General features: G+C 39.0%; 1 protein-coding gene across 3 annotated transcripts in view; it reads right to left on the bottom strand.

Moving 5' to 3' along the window:
- The window catches only part of kcnip4a (potassium voltage-gated channel interacting protein 4a), a 79,534-nt gene that overhangs the window by 5,211 nt on the left and 57,695 nt on the right, over window positions 1–16,628 (bottom strand). For all 3 annotated transcript variants that reach the window (XM_053628997.1, XM_053628995.1, XM_053628994.1), the window contains exons 2-3: window positions 16,433–16,557; window positions 476–545 (exon numbers count right to left, since the gene is read on the bottom strand). In XM_053628997.1, the coding sequence (XP_053484972.1) occupies window positions 476–545; window positions 16,433–16,557 (195 nt within the window). The remainder of the gene's footprint in view (window positions 1–475; window positions 546–16,432; window positions 16,558–16,628) is intronic.

Here is a 16,628-nt window from a genome sequence, read left to right as displayed (position 1 = left end):
ACACTTACAAGCCTTTTCACTAGAAAACTTTAAATCTTATTATTAGTTAAGCTTATTTCTTTGAATAACTATAACACAAATTACTGCAACAAAACATTATACATACATGCATACATACATACAGTTGCCGTCGGAAGTTTACATGCACTCATCATGGCATGGGCTTCAATAATTTTTTGGAACTGTTCTTTTTTCTGGGGCAGAATGATTGTACAACATACATCTTTAATAAAAACAAAAACAAAAATTTGGTTCACATGTTTCTTATAATATAATTATATAATGCCATGACATTCATGTCCATGATGAGTGTATATAAACTTCCGACCACAACTGTACATACGTGGACAGGATCAATGGCTCCTTTGGTTACACCGCTACACTGCACTATGATTGATGAAATAATAAATAATAAAATCGTTCTGTGACTGTATGACTGGAAAAAAATACAGGTAATATCCACAGATGTACTGACCTCCTTGTGGAAAGAACTGTGAGTAAATGTCTTTAAATGTGTCTTCATTGACCACACCACTTGGACATTCCTATAAGAAAGAAAATCATTATTTTACCAGGTAACCTTCAACAATATGTTCTTTTAAAGTTATGTGCAACTACTGTAAGAAATATACATTACAATAGTGCTGATTGTGTGTTGTATAAACCATACAATGAGTCCTTATTTTAGAGCTAACATTTAATTCACTTAGGGAAAATATGAAGTAATAAGCAAAAAGTGATTTTATATGCTATAAACTTCATGTGTGCAATAAGGGTATCTCATTCCAAATAGCTGTTCCCTCATGGACTGAAGAAGCCATTCATGTTGAGAGGCTTTATTCATCATTCTCTTTGTTGTGAGAGTTGATTATTCTTCATTGTATCACTGTAGCTTATTCAGCAGCCAAAATGAATAAGAAAGCTCCCCCCTGATTTATAGCAAGAGCTCTAAAATGGAATTGAACTAAGTGCTTAAAAGATAAGGCAGTGTCACTATAGTGCCATTAGTAAAAAGCCAGAGAAAACACAAGCATGTAGTGTGTGTGTGTGTGAGAGAGAGAGAGAGAGAGAGAGCGAGAGAGAGAGAGAGAGAGATGGGATTTAGGAAAGTTCCAGCTTCACTTGTCTTTCAATCGCCAGTAATGTAATATTCTTCATACTTATTTTTTGTGTTGAAAGTACATAAGATGGTAATAAAAAACTATAAAATCATATACAGTTTAATAATAAATATTCTACTGAAGCAGGGAATTTCAGTAGTTACATAGAAGAAATGTAATTTTAAATTACCTTTGGCACTCATCAAAATGCTAATTACATAGTAGACACTGGTGAGCTATAACAAACCCAATTACCATCAACACCATTGTGTGCCAATTAAAGAAACTTGACTCTAGCTGTGGTTAGGAGATAAACACTAGAGATGGTATGTTACAGCTGGATACCTTGTGTTGCACATAAACATGCATGCCAAGATCTTGCAACAAAATCACATAGTGACATAATACACTATATGGCCAAAAGTGTGGACACCTGACCATCACACCTATATGTAGTTCTTCCCCAAACTGTTGCCACAAAGTTGGAAGCACACAATTATATTGAATGTCATTGTATGCTGTAGCATTACAATTTCCCTTCACTGGAACTAAGAGACAATGGTCCTGTACACAACGTGAGCTCCATAAAGACATGGTTTGCCAATGCTGGAGTGAAAGAACTTGAATGACCTGCACAGAGCCCTGACCTCAACCCCACTAAATATCTTTGGGATGAATTGGAATGCTGACTGTACCCCAGGCCGCCGTGCCTGACATCATGGGGACAAATCCCCACAGCCATGCTCCAAAATCTAATGGAAAGCCTTTCCAGAAGAATGGAGGCTGTTATAGCAGCAAAAGGGGGGACATAAATATCATCATACATACATCAAACCTTAAATGTTCATGGTTTTTGTTCAACCAGCACATCTGGATGTGATAGCTAGGTGTCCATATACTTTTGGCCATACAGTCAATCAACAATCAACGTTTCTGAAAATTTTGTAAGAACAAATTTCTGGCATATATGAGGCCTTAAGCTCAACTTGGCAAAAACAGAGCTTCTCATCCATGCCTGCCCCTCAATCAACCACAACCTCACGATAGCTCCGCTCAATCACACTCAAGCCAACCAGGACAGCCAGAAACCTTGGGTGACTTTTAATGACAACTTGACCTTTAGAGACCACATTTCAACAAGTGCACGATCCTTTAGGTTCATTCTGTACTACATCAAGAAAATCAGACCCTATCTCACTGAACAGGCTACACAGCTACTAGTCGAGGCTCTTGTTTTCTCAAAACTGGAATACTGCACTACTCCTGGGCCTCCCAGCCAGCTCCATCAAACCCCTTCAGATGATTCAGAATGCAGCAGCATGCCTTGTTTTCAACCAGACCAAAAGCACCCATGTCACACCCTTCTTCATCTCCCTCCATTGGCATCATGTAGCTGCCCGCATGAAATTCCAGGCCTTGATCCTCATGTACAAGACCATGTCTGGAACAGCACCCTCCTACCTCAACACTTTCCTTGAAGTTTATGTTCACTCACGCAACCAGCGATCAGTTAACGACTGATGCCTGGTAGTGACTACACAGCAAGGCATGAGGTCCCTCTCCAGAACCTTCAAACTGACTGTCCCTCAGTGGTTGAATGAACTTCGAACCTCAATCCAGACAACAGAAGCTGTCACTATCTTCAAAAAATGACTAAAGACCCACCACTTCCATGAACACTTAACTAACCCCTAACTTGCCCCACTTGGGAAGTGTTAGCTCAGCGATTAAGATGTTGGACTTCTGATCAGAAGGTTCTGAGTTCAAATCCCAGCACTGCCAAGCTCCTACTGTTGGGCCCTTGAGCAAGAAGCCCCTTAACAATCAACTGCTCAGTTGTATAAATGAGATAATTGTATATCGCTCTGGATAAGGCGTCTGCCAAATGCTGTAATGTAATATAACCCCTGAAAAAAATTCTGCACTTCCACATGCTCTTACATCTCTACTCAATAAAAAATCTTGTAAGGTAGCACTATGCATTGTTTGTTGGCTTGATATGGTATATCGCTTTGCTTGTATTTACTCATTTGTAAGTTGCTTTGGATAAAATGTAAAATGTAAATGTCCATTGTCATGAGAAACAGAACTCACCATAGGACCACTCAGTGGGTTAGTCTCTGTTTAGACAAGGGATCCCATGTCTTAACCCCACTGCAATTTGTTCTGAGGCTTGTATGGCTCCCTTCCTGTCCAAATAACACATTTGCATAGCATTCAGAAGTGTTTCCAGGATTGGTAGATCACAATCCTCAGTTGGTGATCCACAGACACTCATTTTCCATTTGGGACAGCATGGAACCAAGATTTGTCGAGCCACACATGATTTTATGGAGGTGCCAGTGATCCTGACTCTTTCTGCTCTCCGTACGTGCCTGATCCATCCTGATGCCCTACCTCTGGATGGAGCTCTCATCAACTGGAGGCTACAGCCTGGAGATTGCTTAGGATGGTACCACTTGAAGTACCATGGAAATGGTTTTGGACCTCAATTCCACATGGACATTCTCGCTGTGGTTGCTGGGACTACGGTTGCTGCTATGGCCTTAGGACTGCAATTACCACATACAGTTTTGCACTCAAGTCTCCTTTAGTGAACAGTGGACTAGTTCAACAAACAGACTTCATATAAAAACCATAATGAACTTTCCTTTACTTTCACACTATCCGTTGTTACCCAGATGAGGATGGGTTCCCTTCTGAGACTGGTTCCTCTTAAGGTTTCTTCCTCATATCATCTTAGGGAGTTTTTCCTCACCACCATCGCCATTAGCTTGCTCATTAGGAGTTAATTCACACACTTAAAGTCTGTATCCTGTGTTTATATGTTTCTGTAAAGCTGCTTTGAGACAATGTCCATTGTTAAAAGCGCTATACAAATAAAATTGAATTGAATTGGAGCCATCTTGGGGTTACAAGTAAGGCTCTAAGGCCTAGTTGCTGGGTCCTGCAGAGGTTGGTAAGAATGAGTAGTAGAGAAGGAAAACTGTATAATAAATAGTGAGGGTGGCTGCCTCCTGTCTCAGTAAGCAGCAATGTGTTGATTTGGCACTGGAAAAGAGGTCCACCAGCACCTTGCCAAACCTCTCCCAGATCTGTGCCACTACTTCTGGTGCAGATGTCGCTCTCCTGGGCATACTGTATGTGGCAATGTACCTGCTGCATCATTGTACAACCCTGGCAGATGATTTGCTTTCAGTGAGGCCAGTCATGGATTAGCTCACCTAAGAAGAGAGCTGCTCAACCTTGTGACACCCTGATTTGGTTGCTATAGCTGACCGTCACATGTGGTACCATCTGAAGGAGTGGGGGGTGCAGTGTGGCAACACATCACTTCCCAGCCTTTAAGAAGGAAGATCACCAATGTGGCTGTTGTCAACAATCCTAGCACCCTCAACAGATGAAGATGGCTTAGTGATTCTGAAACCTTACTACTTTATAGGGCTCCTTTCCTGGAAGTAAGGTGTCAATCAGTTCTTTTACTTACATTTACATTTACTTATCTTTGCTTTACAAGAGAATCAGACACTGGTTGCATAAGCAGAAGTCTTGTACTGTGCATGGCAATTTGTGGATAACCATTTGGTATAGATGGAAGTATGTGAGTAATCTACCTTAAGTATAAAATAATCTACCCTAAGTATAAAGACAATAGTGGAGGAAATACCCATTACAAAACAAGTAGATGTTTAATTGTCAGGAATTCAAATAAACTAGAAGGCTCAGCAGTAAATAGTGGCCACTGTTGAGTGAACCACTCAACAATGCTAGCAATGCATTAAGCACAAGCCCTGCTAATAAGCTTCAGTGGTGCTTGAAAGTTTGTGAACCCTTTAGAATTTTCTATATATCTGCATAAATATGACCTAAAACCAGAAGTCCTAAAAGCAGAAAAAGTGAACCCAGTAAAACATATGAGACAAAAATGTTATACTTGGTCATTTATTTATTGATGAAAATGATAAAATATTACATATCTGTGAGGGGCAAAAGTACAGTATGTAAGCCTTTGCTTTCAGTATCTGATGTGACCACCTTGTGCAGCAATAACTGCAACTAAACATTTCTGGTTACTGTTGATCAATTAGGACTTGCATGCAGATATATAGAAAATTCTAACTTTCAAGCACCACTGTTCTTGTTGGGGAATGTGGAATATTTGAAGGAGAAAATGAAGCAAGAGGAACTGACTTGGTGGGGAAAGAGATGAGCGTTAAGTGACTCTCACTATACAGTGAATAGAATACTACTTAGTGCAGACAAAGCCCAAGAGATAAATAGCCATGATGAGTGGTGAGTGATTAATATATAATGCAGAGCAGTAATGCTAGTGAAGGAAATCTGACTCAAAGCTACTGGATGCTAGGGAGCCCCATAGATTTCTACAAAAATGCACATAAATAAAAGATATATAATTAAATGAGAGGTTGTCCCCAGTGTAAGAAAAAATAATGAGGACTTCAAAGATCTCAAAGAAGAATAACTGTATTGCAGCATGACAGTTACAAAGTACATGAAGCACTTCGGGTTCATCTGAGTCAAAGTGAACCTCGAACAATATCAAGCACAGACATTTTATACTGTATGTCTAAACAGGTTTTCTGCCTGTAATGTAAATGAAGTTTTGCTCTAAATGTAAATTAAGCATAGCAGTTGATGTGACCACTTTCTGTTCTCATAGTACCAAAGTTGTTACAGGTGTGACCCCCAAATGACGAGGTGATAGGATTGTCTAGACCGACAGTGCCCTCCACTAGTATTGGCACCCTTGGTAAATATGAGCAAAGAAGGCTGTGAAAAATTGTCTTTATTGTTTAACCTTTTGATCTTTTGTTTAAAAAAAAAATCACAAAAATAATCTGATTTCCTGGATATCAAACAATTGCAAACAAAACACAGGATTATCAAGAAATATCTTTGTTAAATATAGGTGTGCAACAATTATTGGCACCCCTATGAATTAATATGAGAAAAATATATTTGAAGTATATTTCCATTGATATTTGAATTTTTTTTAGAACACCTGGGTGACACGGAACAGGAAATTGTTCAACCAAGACTTCTGTTTCACAGGGGTATAAATATGAGGTAACACGTAGGCTAAAATCCCTTAGTCATTCATAACAATGGGTAAGACCAAGGAGTATAGCTGTGATGTGTGGTAAAAAGTTGTTGAGCTTCACAAAATGGGAAGTGGCTATAAGAAAATAGCACAAACATTAAAAATGCCCATTTACACCATCAGGGAAATAAGTAAGATGTTCCAGTCAACTGGAAATGTTATAAATCAACCTGGAATTGGACATGTGTCTATATTGTCTCAACACACTGTGAAAAGGAAGGTTCAAGTGGCCAAAAAATCTCCAAGGATTGGACAGCTGGACAGTTGCAGAAGTTAGTTGCGTCTTGGGGTCAGAAAGTCTCCAAAGCTACAATTCGAAGTCACCAACTGTACACCACCACAAGTTGTTTGGAAGTGTCATGTAATATCGGAAAAGGACTAGAAACTACATTTCCCTTCAGCCAATGCTCCAAGTCACATGTCTCATTCACCTGTTTCACATTTAGCTCCTTAGCACTGGTGTGTATATATATCACGTTCAGCAGTGCTCTGTTGACTTGTGTTTTTTGTTTTGACCTCATGTATAATGTTATGCTTATCCTTGGGCCATGTAAGTTTTGTGTGGTGTTCTGTTTGTTACTTTATTAAATGTTTCCCTGAGATTCTGCATTTGCATCCGGTTCGAAATCAATATCATGACAGGAAGGGTTTCAAGAAAAAAGCCTCTACTCATCCAAAAACAAACTCATGCATTTTCAGTTTGCCAGAAACTACTGGAACTTCAAATGGGATCGGGTTCTATGGTCAAATGAAGCCAAAATAGAGCTTTTTGGCAAGAAACACCAGAGGTGGTTTTGGCGCACACAGAGAGGTAGCCATATGGACACGTACCTCATGCTCACAGTTAAATATGGTAGTGGCTCTTTAATGTTTGAGGCTGTTTTTCTGTACATGGCATCATGGACTCTATCAAATAACAACAGATATTAAATGAAAACCTGACTGCCTCTGCCAGAAAGCTTAATTGTCCTGCTGTGATTGGATCTTCCAGCTGGACAATAATCTAAAACGTACATCAAAATAAACACAAAAATGTTTAACTGAGCACAAAATCAAGGTCCTGCCATGGCCATCCCAGTCCCCAAACTTGAAACCTATAGAATACCTCTGGGATGAACTGAAGAGGAGAGTCCACCAGCGTGGACCTTGAAATTTGAAGGATCTGGAGAGATTCTGTATGGAGAAATGGTTTCAGATCCCTTGCCATATATTCTCCAATCTTATCAGGCACTGTAGGAGAAGACTCAGAGCTTTGTTATCTTGGCAAAGGGAGGTAGCACAAAGTATTGACTAAAAGATAGCCAATAATTGTTGCACACCTATTTTTAACAAAGATTTTTTTTTTTTATATAAACCTGTGTTTTGTTTGCAATTGTTTGATATGCATGAGGGCATTTTTGTGATTTTTTTAAACAAACGATCAAAAGGTTAGACAAAGACAATTTTTCATAGCCTTTTTTGCTCATATTTACTGAAGGTGTCAATATTAGTGGAGGGCAATGGATGTCTTTCTGAATGATAATTACGGTCACATACCCCTTTATTCAGGGATTGTTCTTGATGTCCCACTGCTGCTCCCATGCTATAACTTACTGAATGTCACTTTAGGTGGTATTATACATATATTGCTGAGACTGAGGTGTACTGTCCCTTTGATAGTAAAGCCTTTTTCAGGGATAAGTTTTTCCAACAACTACCTTGGAGTGGAATCTGTTAAGAGGCAGTCTGTAATTTCTCACACCAGCTTTCAAGGATGGGACACGTATAGGTCTGATCGTGGCAACAAGCTGTTAAGTGGATAGCTCTCCATATCATTTTAATATACTTGGGCATGCAAATCGATGAGAAGGAGAACAGCACTCATTTCTGTTCATCTAGTTGGATATGCAAGAAGGAGAGCAAAAATGACTGGTGGTATTTATTACAAATACTACATAATATGTCAATACATGACTTTATTGGAAGTGCTATCTAGGATTTACACAATGAACAGGCAGTTAGGAAAGTTTATTCATAAACCCATTATTCTGAGTTATAAAAATACTTTTTAAGTACGATTTTAAATTAATTATGCATCACGATTCTAGATTAAGCTTATTATTCATATTATTCAGTGATTACTATGAATTATTCAGTAACTACAGTAAAAGTAATAAGAAAAGTTTGTACTTACAAGAGTGAGGAATATAAATCTAGACCCTTATTCACGTGTAATAATTCAGATAAGACATAACTTTGTATAAAAGTATAATATAATAATGGAATATTACCCTGTTTAGCTCTTTTGTCAAAACAGCACAAAGTCATGATTGTCTTGTTTAATGCATTACTTTCTTGTGCTGTTTTACGTCTCTGAAATATCTGTCAGTAGACCATTTTAATGCATGTAAACGCTAGCAATAATTACACATCACTTGTCAAGCTGGAATAGTGTCTTCACATGTAACCAACCATATGTAATATTAACAGAATATTAGTTTGGTAATACCTCTGTACACTATTCAAATATTAGACATTATTATTTATGAACTACATAGTGTAATTTAGACAAATTGAAATTTTCTGTAAAACCTATGATTCTAGTATAACCCCAAGAGGTCCTAGCTGCTTACACAGCTATATACATTAAATAATATGATTTGGTAACCACAGTAAAACTAATAGAAAATGTTTGTATTTACAATAGTGTGTAAAGTCTGGACCCAGTGATGAGGGGTTACATTAAATTTCCGGAAATGCCCTGTAGCACAAACATAATGATCTATAAGCACATGTTACTCAGCAACATCACTTCTTAGAAACCATGAGTGAGTGCTTCATGATCTTCACTTAAGTTACATCACACTGGTCTCTGCCTCTAAAAACCAGCAGGGAGAAAATCAATCAAAGCATATTACATCTTACATTTTTTTTTACAAATCTTTCCAACTGTCTGTTGTATGAACACAGAAATTATCTGAAACGGTCTCTCTAATTACACATCTGGGACAGACTTTTCACATGCATTAGTCTGTCCATTATTAGGCTGAAGCAACAACAGTTAGTAGCTCCAATTCATTATCCTCTATGGAGCAGCTGGGAAATCAACAGTCTCAGAACAAATAGAACCCAGTGGCTTTGTAGAATATAATGCATGATATATAATACCTGTGTGCTTACTTATGAAAGTAAATTGGTGGTTTTGCATTTAGCACAAATGGTGGTACACAGCTGAAGGTGCACAACTGGTGGATAAATTGATATTACTATTAAATAAAGGGACTAATTTCCTGTTAGATATCTTTAGACATATTTCTATGTGTGAAGAGAATAAAGAAACTCTCAATTTTCTGAAGATTCTGAGACCATAACATTGAGGAATTCAATGCAAACACATTCTTTTTCCACTCATCTGACATACAGTATAATCTTAGAAAGCATTCCTGTTAAGATGTCATATGCTTGCTCTCTGTAAATGAGCTTAAATTATAATACAAACATGCAAAACAGTCTCTTGTGGTGAACTCTGTAATGTTAAGTAATGTGCCCTTAATGAACACTTATTGAAATTTCTAAATTAAACTGCTGTTTCTGTTTACAAGATCTGCCCCGCTAGCATAATTACATAAACTTCACTCTCTGTATATAATTTTGCAGTTCCAAGATAAGGCAGTGGTTTTGATGAACCCAGTTTTAAATTAACCAGATGAAGAGTTAGGTCATAGTTTGGAACAGTGCCTGTAGTTTCTGTCCAAGTGATCATGATTTATAGGGCAGTAGAACTAGCTGTGTGTGTGTGTGTGTGTGTGTGTGTATGTGTGTGTGTGTGTGTGTGTACATTAACTATGTTAGTACCTCAGAAACTAACAGCTCACTCCAAGCATGTATGTCCAAACACACACACACACACACACACACACACACACACACACACACACACTCTATGAAACACTCTTACTTACTAATAAATTACATACTTTATTTGTATTTACAGCTGTGTGTACCAAATCTCTCTCTCTCTCTCTCTCTCTCTCTCTCTCTCTCTCTCTCTCTCTCTCTCTGTGTGTGTGTGAGCTGCAGATTCCATGCCAAATGTCCCTAGTCTTCATTTTTGTTATGTCCCTGGGTTATTTTGTATCTGATCGCAAACGTAATTTACTGCAAAGGCTAATGAATCATCAGCACAGTCAGAATCTATGCAGCATTGCTCATTATGTCATCAAATATTATTATGCCCTAAACGTTTATCTTCACCAATACTAAAACTACAGAATATTGTAATTAGCTTGTGTTATGCCAGGTAAATAAACACACAGTAGCTTATGGCATCTAATCGAATGCAGCTCAGTCTGTGTCTGAGTCTGAACCGGTACTTTATTGTTGGACTGAGCTCTGATTAATTAAGCAGGAATGTTTAGTGTAGCTGTCATCTTTCACCTATTTTGCACACAGGATGAGAGAGACTCAGAGTAATTACCATCTAAAGAGCCACTGCTTCTCTCACTATGCCATCACTTTCTTTGACTTTTGACAAGTCAAAAGTTCTATTAGCATCATTTAGCCTGGATGAACAACACATGGTTCATTACACTTTATAAATAAGCAGAGTGTAATTAAAAGTGTTTTTTTCGGTCTTGTCACCCATGATCATTCAATAATTAGCTTACATAGCAATAGGGTTGAACTGTGAAATGAAGTCATGTTTGAGGATGTCTCTAACGTTCCTAGCTCTGCAGCATAACAGACAACAGCCAGCACTGCATATCTTAGAAATGATTAAGTGAAAATGCTGTAGCGGAATAATACAGCAGAGAAAAAGATTTCAATCCAGAAAATCAGGGTGATTATGGCATGGCTTGAATGAATATAAAAAGCCTGAGGTCAGCTATTTATTGTTGCCATGAGAAAGTTTCCAAAACATTGATTCATTTGGTCTTGACTGGGCTTCAGGACATTGCTACCTGAATTATATTATCACAATTACGGGAAAGACAGAACACTCTGGGAGCAATAAGTGCTTGATAATTGGCAAAGCCATTGACTAAGACATTCACAAAGACTTCAGGTATACTGTAGCATGCAGTCTAGGACTATTTATTTACCTCCTTCTTTTTGTGTTGTATTAGCTAAAACAATGACAGAAGGCACTGTATAACATTCAGGATCATAACTGTGAAAGCACAATCAAATGTAGGTAACATAAATCTTTTCCATTTTATGTACTTCTTATCCTACAAAGGGTCACGTGGGAGCCTGGAGCCTATCCCAAGGGACAAGGTGGGGCATACCCTGGACAGGGTGCCAACCCATCACACACACACACACACACACACACTCACACACCCATTCACACACTATGGACAATTTAGACAAGCCAATCAGCCTACAACACGTCTTTGGACTGGGGGAGGAAACCGGAGTACCCAGAAGAAACCCCCGAAGCACGGGGAGAACATGCAAACTCCATGCACACAGGGCAAAGGCAGGAACCAAGCCCCCAACCCTGGAGGTGTGAGACAAACGTGCTAACTGCGAAGCCTCTGGTAACATAAACCATAAATCTTTAAATGCTTTTTGTTCTGTAAACACCAGAATCATAACAACAAAATGAATCAACAATTTTGAATCAATTTAGAGAAGTAAAAATGATCATCATTACCAATAAAATGAGCATAGGCATATTTCTTCTGTTACTGACTTCAATATTCTTTTAATTACAGATTTCACTTGTGACTCGTTTATAGTGCAATTATGTCAAAGAATGCCAAAGTAGTTCAGACAAGGCATATTTATGTACTTTTGTAAAATTAAAAGCACTATGAAGAATGACTACAATAATTCCACATTTCTCTATCAAGGCTGAAGTTTGCTATTACAAGCCTTCTTGTTTGTAGAGAAAGAATTTATTGACTGAGTTTAAAAGAGTATTTCATTAACACATAGAGCAGTAGTCTTTTGATTTCAGTCTGGAGATATTCAGGACACAATGCCAACTATTCTGATTATAACGGTCATAAAGGTTTTTAAAAGCATTGCTTTATACGTCTCCTACTTCACAAGGACGCCAAATGCCCATTACTTGATTTCTGCCTTTGTGCTCTGGCTGAAAGCCAGGTAAAGACTCAAATTGAAACACATTCTATCTAAAAAAAACCCATCTGCAGACCTGTAAAGAACACCAGATCACTTAGAACGAGTGAGACTGGTGCCCGATGAACTGCCCGATTAAAAAGCAAGAGGCTTTTAGCACTTTTTGTACACTCATTTCACAAAATGCTAGGAGCGGTCTATCAGTGTTTTGCCACTGACAGTAATTACAGGAAATCTGGATGTTTTAGGCAACAGGGTGATGATTAAAAGTAACCTAAATTGGTACTTTTATTGGTACCAGCAGACATTTGGTGCATAGACACTGTGTATGCTGTTAGTCCGAAGTATGACCTCAAGATAGGGTCCAATACTTTATCCTTTAAAATGTTGTCCACCAGAGATGATGGTGGACAAGTTGTTGTTACAGTTCCCAGAATCCTCAACCTCTAGATATGCCCATTTTAACAATCTCTTCCAGTCACTTCCATTCAATTTTTTTGTGTGTGAAGGAGCACATGAACTTTATATTATAAGGTCCTCTTTGAGTGAAGCTTCTAGCTTTTTTGAGTTGTAGATTACCACATTTTCAACTAGTACTGTTATATACATTTATAGCTCAACAAGATCTATATTTCAAGGTTAATTTGAATTTATGCTATAGACCATTAGAAAATTGATTTTTCAACACAGAAAAAGACATATAAGGTCATTTACTGGTTTTGAAAGGTTCTATCTGACAGTGTCTCATCCATGTATCATACAATCTCAATACATAACTGATAAATGGCTCAAGGATTCAAAAACATTTTCTAAGTTTTCCCTAAGATATTTTTACCTTAAATATTTTATATTATCTGTTCTTTTTGCTGTGCTGAAAACCTTGCTGAAGAATGCCTGTACATCGTAAGAACAGAGAGTATGAAGACCAAGGCTAATCCTGTTTTTTTCACCGCATTTTCTCTGAATTTGGTCATTTTATCAAGGCCCACTCACTAGCTAGCTCTACCATATCATACGACAGGCACCACCTGGGGAAGGTGATGGCAAACATGTGCTTTCTCAGAGACACACGAATCCAGTCACTGCATCTGACATCACAAGCAGCTGAAGACATGGGGAAAGAGCTAACTGCCCTCTTCCGCATTCATGTGCTCACAAACACCCATGACTGTCTTAGTGTCATTCTGATTAGAATATGACATCCTTTCCATCCAAAGAGCATGGCTAGTTTTGCTCTCTTGGACTCTAGGGAAAGGATAGGGAAAGGGGGAACCATTTTCTCCTATGCCCCTTGGAAGCCCTTACCAGTCCTGTTTTGTACACATTTTTACTTGCATTGAGCATATGTCCATCCATTCATCCATTTTGGATCTGGGGCACAAGGTAGGGGGCACCCTGGACTGAGGGAGGGAACTGGAGTACCTGGAGGAAACCCCTGAAGCACAGGGTGAAAATGTAAACTCTGTGCAGAGTTGGGATTTGAACCCTCAACCCTGGAGGTGCATTAAGCCACTAAGCCAACATGCCCCTGCAGATGGATACAGTTGCGATCAGAAGTTTACACACACTCATCATGAACATGAATGTCATGGCAATATTGGGCTTTCAATAATTTCTTTGAACTTTTCTTTTTTGGGGGCTGAATGATTGTACAGCATACATCTTTAATAATAATAAAAAAACAACATTCATTTGCGGGTTCCTGTAATCAACACAGGATCAAAATTCTACATACAGGGTCAAAAATACATATATAAACACTTTGATTATTAATACAATGGGGCAAAAAGTTACAAAATGTCCTTTCATTTGCCAAGACAAAGGCCTCTTAATTTCCTGTTAGTGATCATGATTGACTACAGCTGGCAGTTTCTCTGTGCCAACATAAAAAGGGTTTGTTTGAAAACACTCATTGGATTGACCAACACACAGTACTATGGGAAAGTCCAAGGAGCACAGTGCAGATCTGAAAAAGAGGATGGTGGATTTACACAAGTCAGGAATGTCTCTTGGAGCCATTTCTAAACAACTGCAGATTCCAAGATCATCAGTTCAAACAATTGTATGTAAGTACAAGTTATTGGAAAGTGTAGCCACTTTGCCAAGACCTGGAAGAAGACCCAAACTGTCACCCTCAGCTGAGAGGAAATTGATTCAGATGGTCAGGAAAAACCCAGGAACCACCAAGGCACAGGCCTGCCATGAACTGGAAGCTGCTGGAACATCAATGTCACTGTCTACAGTCAAGCGAGTTTTACATCGCCATGGACTGAAAGGCTGCAGTCCAAGAAAGAAGCCCCTGCGCCAAAATCGACACCTTCAAAACCGTCTAAAGTTTGCGGCTGATCATATGAACAAAAAAAAAACCTTCTGGAGGAAAGTTTTATGGTCAGATGAGACAAAGATTGAGTTGTTTGGCCACAATGACCAGAGGTATGTTTGGAAGAGTAAAGAATACTGTACCAACTGTTAAGCATGGTGGTAGTAGCATTATGGTCTGGGGCTGTTTTGCTACCAGTGGAACTGGTGCATTTCACAAAGTGGATGGAATAATGAAGAAGGAGGACCAGCTTAGAATTATTCAGCTTTATCTCAAACCATCAGCCAGGTGGTTGAAAATTGCGTGTTCCAACAGGACAATGACCCCAAACACACATCAAAGCAGGTTGTAGAATGGATAAAGCAGGCTAACTTTAAGCTTTTGGAATGGCCTTCCCAAAGACCTGATCTCAACCCTAGCGAACATTAGTGGACTGTGCTTAAAATTGAGTCAGGGCCAGGAAACCAACAAATGTTATTGAACTTTACCAATTCTGCCAAGAAGAGTGCTCAAATATCCAACCAGAATTCTGCTAGAAGCTGGTTGATGGCTACCTAAAGCGTCTGCCTGAGGTAAAACTTGCAAAGGAACATTCAACTAAATATTAGGCGTGTTGTATGTATATTTTTGACTTTGTATGTATAAATTTGACCTTGTGTTTACTACAGAAAACCCCAATACATTAAAACTTGTGAACCAAATTCTTGTTTTTTTTTTTTTAAATTTTTAATTTTTTAAATTTTTTATTAAAGATGTATGTTGTACAATCATTCTGCCCCAGAAAAAGAACAGTTCAAAGAAATTATTGAAAGCCCAGTATTGCCATGACACGTTCATGATGAGTGTATGTAAACTTCTGACCGCAACTGTATCTATAAACCTAAAAGTATCTGTGGGTTTGGAGACTGTAGATTTTAAATATTACACAAAAAACTTAAAAATAAAAATATATATTGTGACAAGGAGGGGGGAGGGGCCAGGCTGTGAAGAATAGCACTGAGTTGTTTAATCAGTGGGAGAGAGCAATAAAGGAGTGGCTGGAAGTGCCAGAGAGAGAGAGAGACACACATGCACTTTTTGTTCCATTTGTGTTTCTGTTATGTTGTTATGTTTGGGTTCTGTTGATTATTAAACGATATGTTTATGTTCAGCCGGTTCCAACATCCTCCATGCCTGACTTTGAAGTTTGTTACATTGGTGCTGAAACCCGGGAAGGAGGAGGGATGCACTGTTGGAGCGCCCTTGCCACTGTGGGAGGATCACATGGCCAAGCAGTTGGTGGTTCTGGAGCGGTTGCCAGGGAGGACGGAGGAGTTGCTTCCATCCTTCAGGAGGTGGAGGAACTGTTGCCATCTACCTGTAAGGGGAGGAGCGATTGCCGTCCGCCGGGAAGGCAGAAGTGTGGCTGCTGTCCACCTGAAAAGGGGAGGGACCGAAGCCATCCACCAGGGAGTCCAGTGCCATTGCTTGACTTTGTGGGGGATCGCTTCCCAGCTGCCTGAGGACCAGATGACAGCATGTCTGGGGACTGGAGAACCAGTGTTTGTTCTCTCTCTCTCTCTCTCCTTGCTCTCCCTCTTGCTGTGTCTGTGAAGTTTATGTGGTTAACTAATTTTTACACAACACAGCAGACTGCAACTTACAACGCCGAGGTCACAATCATTTTCATCTGGAAGTTTGTCATAATCCCCATTTACCTCATTTTAAGTCTCATTGTCATTTGATCTGTTACTGACGTACTATATTAACACATCCTAGTAGGCAATTACTTCAATCAAAACCTTAAGAAAAGTTCTACTTCAAGATGAAGGTCTAGCTCACATTTTTGAAGCCGCGGTAGAGAATCTGTAGCTCTTTGCGAGAGAAGCGGGTCTGGGCCTCCAGATGCTCCAGGGCTTCTGGCCGATGGCGCACGGCTGACAGTTCCAGCTCATCCTCTGCACTGTCTGTGGAGGACAACAGTATACACATGCATAAATCTCATGTAGGATTTTCTCTGGATAACAGCACAGCTACT

The sequence above is a fragment of the Ictalurus furcatus genome, chromosome 7 (genome assembly GCF_023375685.1).
Source record: "Ictalurus furcatus strain D&B chromosome 7, Billie_1.0, whole genome shotgun sequence".
In the NCBI taxonomy this organism is placed as follows: domain Eukaryota; kingdom Metazoa; phylum Chordata; class Actinopteri; order Siluriformes; family Ictaluridae; genus Ictalurus; species Ictalurus furcatus.
This window is presented reverse-complemented; position numbering and strand designations above follow the sequence as displayed.